The sequence below is a fragment of the Cydia strobilella genome, chromosome 2, assembly GCF_947568885.1.
Source record: "Cydia strobilella chromosome 2, ilCydStro3.1, whole genome shotgun sequence".
NCBI classification, from domain to species: Eukaryota; Metazoa; Arthropoda; class Insecta; order Lepidoptera; family Tortricidae; genus Cydia; species Cydia strobilella.
In genome coordinates this window covers 12,596,728-12,605,622 of record NC_086042.1, presented here as the reverse complement: position 1 = coordinate 12,605,622, position 8,895 = coordinate 12,596,728, and the positions used below count along the sequence as shown (strand labels likewise).

The following is an 8,895-nucleotide window of genomic DNA, read 5'->3' as shown; positions in this document are numbered from 1 at the left end:
AAAAATGAAATTTCGTCATAATTGACCCGTAAATACAGAAACACACAGCGTTCGTTTAAAATTTTCAATATAAAACTACAATTAAATAGACTTCATAAAAAATAAATACACTTTTCACCTCACTCGCTCGGAAAACCTCAGTTTATAGCGCGAAATCTGCGTGCAAAAGTCTATTTTATCCGCTAACGTGCAAAAGTCATTTGAATTTGTAACACGATGAATATGTGTGCTTTTCTCTTGTTTATTTTGTTTGGATTTGAGTGTGTTATGTCTTAAATTTGATATGTTAAATAGAGGGCAAAATAAATCTGATTATTTTTATATTTTTATATTTTCAGTTTTTTTTGTTTTTTTTTTTCTTGCATCTCGCATTTTCCTCGCTGAAGAGCGAGGTGAAAAGTTGTGTGTTCCGCACGGCTGCAAAACTATTTGGCGTCTCGTGTCTTGAAAGCCTCGCTACGCTCAGCTTTTAATTTCAACACTCACGCCAAATAACCACTTTACAGCCTTGCATAACAAATACCTATTTAATTTAAAACGAAATAGTACTCCAAATTGTTTTATTTGATAAATGTTACTTCCCGTGAAGAAATGCACGAGTTACTGCGAAAAATACTTGGATTTAATTGCCATTTACAACAACAGCATTTTTTTTATTAATAAAAAATACATCCATACTGAAGCGGCTGTAACTAGTAGTTGCCTTCAATTTATATTTGTATTAGCGATGCTAATAAAAATTACTGATCTCTCCTGTTATACATTTATAACTGCTTAAAAAGTACATTGGTAAGATTCTATAAGAAAATATAGTCTAAAATAATTTCCTCTTGTACTAATTAATAATGGTTAAAAATAATACTCTTAGAATTTATAATAGACCACGGTTTCTTTGAAGGTAAATCAAAATGCTTTTAAAACAAATAGCATTCATTATTTTCTAAATATTTAAAGGATATTAAAACATACTTACGTGACAAATTATAATTTCCCTATTTTAAATCACTTTCACTGTTTACCAAATACTGAGAGGCTGCGGCGGCACCGAAGGTAACAATTGTAACTACTGCCATATCTTCGGTAGGACAAAGATTAAACATATCTATGCTGCCTAAAAGCATTATAACATTTTAATTGAGAGTAGTAAAAACATCTTACTTATATTAACAATTTCAGAACATACGGGCGAAAAGTTTTTTTTTAAATAATTACTAGCAATAAAACGAGTTAGAGTAAACTTGATGCTTTCGTAAAAATCAAATACAATAATTAACGTATCGATATAGGTTCAAAAGTCCCACTAAGTCGATATATTTTATTTATTCAAAAAATAATTTAGTGTCAGAATTTATGACTAGATTAGGTAGGTACTTATATATAGAATGTATAGAGACCCACTTTAATTAACATCAAAACTTTCTTAAATAACTATTATATAACGAACTATGTATTTTCAAAACAAGTATACGCGTCATGTTAGAAAACAACTCGTACTTCACTACATAGTATAAAACAAAGTCGCTTTCCGCTGACTGTCTGTCCCTATTTGGCTGATTTTGATGCGGTTTCACCTATCAGTAGAATTCTTGAGGAAGGTTTTAATGTATAATTTGTAAAGGTTTTGTGTAACCCGTACGAAGCCGGGGCGGGCCGCTATGAATTTTTGATTTAACCAGAAAAGTCTGATGTAGAACCTGCCACTTCTATCGAAGTCGACGTATTGCAAAGACCGAGAAATGGCAATTCGAGCGATTTGTCGAAGGTAGGGCCGACCAAAAGAAACTTATCCATTATTCACTACTTTCGCCGGGGCATATGGCACATATGTAGTGTTTTTCTCTAAAAATTAAGCACCAAACATCATCCTAACATTCATATCAAAATATTAAAAAAATATTGATGTAGGTTCACATACCTATTGATATTATTAGGCATATATAATAAAGTGCATGGCATAAGTAAAGGTTACAATCTAATCGCGACAGCGATACTTCAGGAAGTTTCAAGTCATAATGTATTGAATTGAAATAATGTATTGTAATAATGTATTGTTTGTGCACATTTGCGTTAGTCATAATTTGGTTTTTCTCAGAAACGCGTAACTTTTTAGGATTGCCATAAAATAAACCTAACCTAGGTTAGGTTGAAAACCTATCTATAGGATAACCTTACGAAAATACTGAAAAGTTAACGGTTTCAGAATTATGACTAATGATAATCTGACAATCATTACATTATGACTTTCAATAATTATAAACTGAAATAAATATCATATACGAAGGAAGCCGAGCGGTTCAGGCACCTGTCCGGTAAACGGGGTACGCTGGTTCGATTCCAGCTCTGGACACTGGAGGCTTTGGTCATTTTTTCCTTCGTATATGATATTTATTTCAGTTTATAGTTTAAATAGTAGTGTGTCTACTTGAAAAACCACAAATTAAAATATTTTCATAGAAAATAATTTAATTTGTTCTTAGAGTTCAATAATTATGTCAAACAAAGGGACCTCCTTTGGGCCCATTGGGATAATTTGTCTTACAGACTACCTAAATAATATTATTGAGAATAATAACTAATGCATCTGGGAAAACTATCATTAACTAGGAAGACAGAGCTTTAATATGCATTCAAGAAATTTTGTTTAAAATGTGAAAACGAGTTTTAACTTCGAACTGGGATTTACGTTAAAATCAAGTGTCTATATCTTAAAAAAATATTTAATACTTACAGGCACGCAAAGCAACACAAATTGTAAGTTTTAATCTTTTTCTTCTGAACGTTTTTATTCTTTGCCATATTAGGCGACAAGGAGTCTGCAAAATGAGTCGATACGCTGGGCGCTTGAATGACGCCCTTTCTGACGCAGGTCCGCTATGACTTTCAATATAAAAATATTTATTCTCTACCATACAATATTTTTTTTAATTTGAATCGTACATTTAAGTCTAATCTTAAAGCATTTGGAAATATGACGTGTAAAAAATTGAATTATTTTTACCAATAAATAATCTGAATCTGAATCTGAATCAATGATTAAAAATATAATTTAATATGTTTCGTTCTAAAATCGAACAAAACGAATGGATGGGAAGACGCTAAAGGTTATAGTGAATTTTATATTTTTGTACGAGGCTTCCGTCTACTATACAGTTATTTATTTATTTAAAGTTTATTGCACAAATTTCCACAAAAAGAGTACAAATGGCGGACTTAACCATTGGGCTAAACAGAGACAGTTAGTTTGGTGCCAGATTGTAAAGAGTGAATACGAAAAAGATCCAAGTCAGACTACTATGATACTATATTTACACAAATATCCGTAAAGAAAATAATAATAATAATATACCTACATATATACAAATTTAATAGATATAAATAAACATACATATATTTAATAATTATGTACCTAGTGTGAGACATCACGTATACATTTAGTCGCGAATGTTCTCAAATAAATGCTTACGCAACTTGCTTTTAAATGTAAGCTTGCTCTGAGCTTGTCTGATAGGCAGAGGGAGAGCATTCCACAGCCGAACTGCTTGGCAGGTGAATGAGTTGGACAAGAATCCAGTCCGATGAGGGAGGATAGCCAGCTTCAGAGTACGAGAAGCACGAAGAACACAACCAGGACGGGCTGTTATAAACTCAAATTTAGATCTGAGATTATTGGGTGCAGCTGGGTCAAACAAAATTGAATACAGAGTACATAAAATTCGCAATGACCGGCGTTCACGAATTGGGAGCCATTGGAGTTTACGGCGAAAGGCAGAGACTTGGTCATATTTGCGGAGGTTAAAGATGAATCTGATGCAATTGTTAAGGAGACGATCAAGTTTGGACAGCGAGGCTTGTGTAATGTTAGTGCCACACACATCAGCGTAGTCAATGATTATCTAGTGTCTATTAAAAATAATCTTTTTATTTACTTATCAGTGTCAGTTGACTTATGTTGGGAAGAGCTTTCGAAAATATATAATTTATATATTTCAAAATACGAAAAACAGAATACAACTACATTAAACTTTATTTAATAATTGATAACAAACACATTATGGTTTTATAAGTAGTACCATTAATATAACAACTTAACAAATACATAACTATTCATTTACCCTATTATTTATATACCCACCCATTAATTATACTATAGCTGCCACTAATATGATTTTTGTGTTATACATATTTACTTTTTAAATATCGTTGAAGATTCTAAAATTTTAAAGTTGTCTTCTAGTTAACCTGATAAACTAACCTGATATAATGAATATTTTCATCATTTAAAAATTAATCTTAAGGTTAATTTTAACCTAAATTTTAAACAATATACCTGATAAAAATTGTATCTATAACCATTCAAATTGACACGGTATTTTAGACTTCTTCGCGCATATTAAGTTGCACATAAAAGCTGTGACACACCAACATAGCGTACACGTTTATACCTGGAAAAAAATTATCAATCAATTCATTCTATACAATTTTGTCAGTATTTTCATAAAATGTAAAGGTGTAATATATATTATATTTTCACCACACCAGCTCGTAAAGACTCTGTAGTCTCCGTACTTCAAAAACTGATAAGGTGATGAGAAAGTTGCATTTTTTTCCACATGTGTGGCAAAGTAATCTGATGCCAATGTTGAATTGGTTGCTCATGTTGGCTGATATAATATGTGATGATTTTGGATGATAAATATTTAATAACGTTCATTTAAATATGATTAGTGATGTTTTGCAGTAAATATTTTCCTCGCGTTTGTGTGCTGAATTTTTTTGTGTTTCATTCGGGAGTAGTTTTTTTATCCCTTGTGCCTTGAAACCCTCGCAATGCTCTAAATTCCACTTTTTAGACCACTCGCTACGCTCAAGGTTCAATTTTAGAATCTTCCAAGCGAATTGGTCGAACAATTTCGCCCCTTGTAAAACAAATAACTATTAATAATTGTATATTCCAAAAAAGAAAGCCCGAATGGTCCACTGTTGTAACTGTGACCTCAGGAGAGAAGTATTAGCTCGTACTCGTCCATACAAAAAAGAAAACGTTTTTCCAGTTGAAAACATTTTCCATTCTACATGTTTTTTTTTGTATATTATTGACACAATGAAAAACTAGGTTTATAGAAACCATCCATGTGTCAATAATATAAAAAAAAATCATGCTGAAGCGTCATCAAAACCAAAGTGATTTGTTAAGATTTAGTTAGTGGAAAACGTTTTTTCCCGAAATGGAAATTGTATGGAAGCAGTGCCTATTGTCAGTAGCAATATTTCCCTCTTAACGCAGGACAGAGAGAAACAGAAAAAGAAATCAATTTACACTTGAACGCCTGTGCTTTGGACTCAGCAGTTGAAGCAACAATGGTTGTAAACAGGGCTTTATTGCTCTTTACCAGCTTAGTAATACAAATAATGTTCCTTCTTAGTAATTACAGTTACACGCTTTTGCAAAGCTCTTACATGACAGGAGGTAAAAGTTAAAGCTTGTTTAAGTCCGTTAACTTCGGACATTTCTTGATTTTACCAATATTATCACATTATTAGCTAGTATTAAAACGCAAGTCAGGTTACACGTGACGTCTGACGTATTATCTAAGTAAGTACATCACGCTCCGTAATTGTTGAGCTGTTTAGTGTCCAACCTAAATTATTGGTTGATCAGTGCTTACGCTATGAAATGTTCAATTTAGTTAGAACTATAAATGGCTCAACAATCACGGAGCGTGACTGTACCTAAAGTAAAATAAGTTGTTCAGAGCTGTCAAATTTTGTTCTAACTGAAGGGCCGATATCGTTCGGCGGACTGATAGTCAGTGGGCCCCTTTAACCGATTTAATAACGAATACAACCTAAAGAATGCAAACTTACTGAGGTAGATCACTTCAGTGATGATCGTCTTCACACCCCAATACTCGCAATTGAGGAAGAACGTGAACATAGAAAGTAACATGAATACGGTCCACATGATGAAGTAGGCTTTGATAATGCCTTTCCTTTCCTGAAAAAAAAAAACCTACATATTATAATAAATAATTGCTAAAATTCTTGCATTGCCTACTACTACGGTTTAATGTAGTACATTCTTATTTGCTTTAAGGAACAATCGTAGCCCTCAATTTATTTGTCTAATACAGTCTAATATTTTTACTTTTTGAAGATGAAGAAAATTGTTACGGACATGAATATATCTGGAAGTTTTCCTGTTGAAACGTGTTATTAAAGAAGACACCTACTGCGTAATATAGGCCAATTAACTGTATAGCTAAACTAGTCCAAATTAGCCCCACCCACCGTCTTGGAGTATAAAATTTCTCCAAACAAATTGAGTCTTCTCTTTAAAAAAAAAACACTATTTTAATTTTTATGCTTGCTTACACATTGATTCGTGCTTGGTCGGTTATATGATATAGATTATATATTCCTATAATAATATCCGTAAGACTCACTTAATCAATTATTGAATATGCTTAAAATAACAAAAGTAATAGAATTACTGTTTCGTACCATTATCACGCCGATGATAAAAAATACGTCGAACAAGAGCTTCGCCAGAAACATGAGCACCAATATAATTGACATGGCATACAGTCCGCTTAGCCTGGCATCTACTTCTATTGCTTCGACGCTTTTAAATATTTCCATTTCCTTGGCCGTGTCTTTTTCCATGGTGCCAAATTCACAAGCAGCCACTATCATTGCCACGAATAGACAAAATGATAAAAACTGAAAAAAAAAAAATTAACTTACTAAAATAATTACTTTTATAAGCCGTCAGCTGCAGCATTGGCAGTTTGTATGGTAGGTTTTGGAGTCTATCGCTTAGTCAATAAGGGTCATAATAGACAACATAAAAAGCAACTTTTTGCCGCTTGTTTACACGCGACTTAAACACTAACATTAAGAGCATGAGAATTGTTCGAAGACAGTGTGCATGAGAACATGTGTTTTGTCTCCAAATAAGCAAATATAGAAATGACAGACAAGGGCAAACGAAGTTTAAATAAAACTTTAATGAGTGTTAATGACTCATTTTCTGATTTGGTTAATAAACAAATCAAATCATATCTTTCTTCAATTTATGAATTATTATGTGCGAGTATGAAGCACTTTAGTTTTGTAATGATTAAACTGCCTTTATAAACAAGGACAACATAATAACTATGTATGTAAACTGTGCAGTGAGATTGTTAATACTTACAGCATTAATACATCCTAATATGATATTCCCAGTCTTCAAATCAAATACGCAGCAACATTTTTCGAAACGTGGGAGACCCATTGTGGCTGAAAAATCAATTAGCGATTTAATTTACTGGTATAAATACTATAAATAGTAATGTAATATTTATTTCAATTATCTATTTCAACGATAAAATCTTTATCAAGACTTATCGGAGTTATAAGATTTTCACCCAGTGGTACAACTTCACTAATTAAAAAAAAATGTTACACCTCATTTAAATAGTTACGTGTAATAATTGTAGTGGAAGGACTAACTTTGATGAAGATTTATTATTAGAACAGAATAAATTCATCGTAATAAAATTAATAACTACGCATATAATATGTATATTAGTTTAAAAATCAAAACGCGGTTTCAAATTCCGTAGGGAAACATTTAATTTTTATGTTAATTCAACATATTTTTTCCCTAAAACTTAAAAAAAAAGAATATTAAAACACACTTGCGAAATTAATAATTTCTTAGTTGAAACACATTCACTGATCACCGCACACTGCACTGGGTTGCTGCAACGGAGAAGCTTGCAAAAATTGTAACTTCTGCAATGGACAAAGATTAAACATACGTAAGTAGGTACGAGTATGGTTGCAATTCTGCCTAAACGCATATGTAGCTGTACCTTTACCTATTTACCTATTAGCTAACAACTACAATAAATCCATATAAACATAGCTTTCTAAGGAGCTGTGCTGTAGTAGTATTATAACAGCATTTGCTTAGCAGTCGGACACTTGAGGTTCGTAAATCAATTTAATTACTAGCCGTAACTAACCGTTTAAAATTATTTTTATACCATAACGTTTATTTTATTAAAATAATAAAAAACCGGCCAAGTGCGAGTCGGACTCGCGCACCGAGGATTCCGTACATTTCATTATTTTAACAATGTATTTTTTATGTGAAACGTGAGTGAAAGGTAAATTGCGGTTTACGATTTATGACGTATTAAAAAAAAACTACTTACTAGATCTCGTCCAAACCAATTTTCTGTGGAAGTTTGCATAGTAATGTACATCATATATTTTTTTCAGTTTTATTCTTCTCTTAAATTATTTTAGAAGTTACAGGGGGGGGGGACACACATTTTACCACTTTGAAAGTGTCTCTCGCGCAAACTATTCAGTTTAGAAAAAATATATATTAGAAACCTCAATATCATTTTTTAAAGACCTATCCATAGATACCCCACACGTATAGGTTTGATGAAAAAAATTTTTTTGAGTTTCAGTTCCAAGTATGGCGAACCCCCAAATTGCCATAGCGCCATGGAGTCTACAAAATGAGTCGATACGTAAGGCGCTTGGATGTCGCCCATTCATATTCCCCAGGAACTGCGTAACACACAAACAGGTTTATTGGTCACATATACCACAGAAAAAAAATGTGTCTCCTTTTCTGATATCTCCTAAAACCTGTCCTGACGTATATATACATGTATGTGACGTTGTATGGGTCATTAAAATGCTACATTTTACCTTGCATTAAATTAGAGCCGGCTGTTTTTTTTAAAGGTATGTTAACAGTGACAAAATGTTCTTATCAAATGCAAGTTTCTGACCTTGAAAGCCCTGATCATGGTGAAGTACTTGGAAAACCATGTTCTTTTTTAACCTTTTTCGTATTTTGAGATTGTTTTCATTAATGGCTTATTTTAC

The 8,895-nt window shown here is 32.5% G+C and overlaps 1 protein-coding gene across 1 annotated transcript; it reads right to left on the bottom strand.

Moving 5' to 3' along the window:
* Nucleotides 1-4,371: 4,371 nt before the first annotated feature.
* Nucleotides 4,372-7,276, bottom strand: LOC134755436 (uncharacterized). The gene is made up of 4 exons (XM_063691993.1): nucleotides 7,196-7,276; nucleotides 6,502-6,720; nucleotides 5,866-5,995; nucleotides 4,372-4,442 (listed from the first exon to the last, which is right to left on the bottom strand). The coding sequence occupies exons 1-4, from the start codon at nucleotides 7,274-7,276 to the stop codon at nucleotides 4,372-4,374; spliced, it is 501 nt and encodes a 166-aa protein (XP_063548063.1).
* Between the last annotated feature and the right edge of the window lie 1,619 nt (nucleotides 7,277-8,895).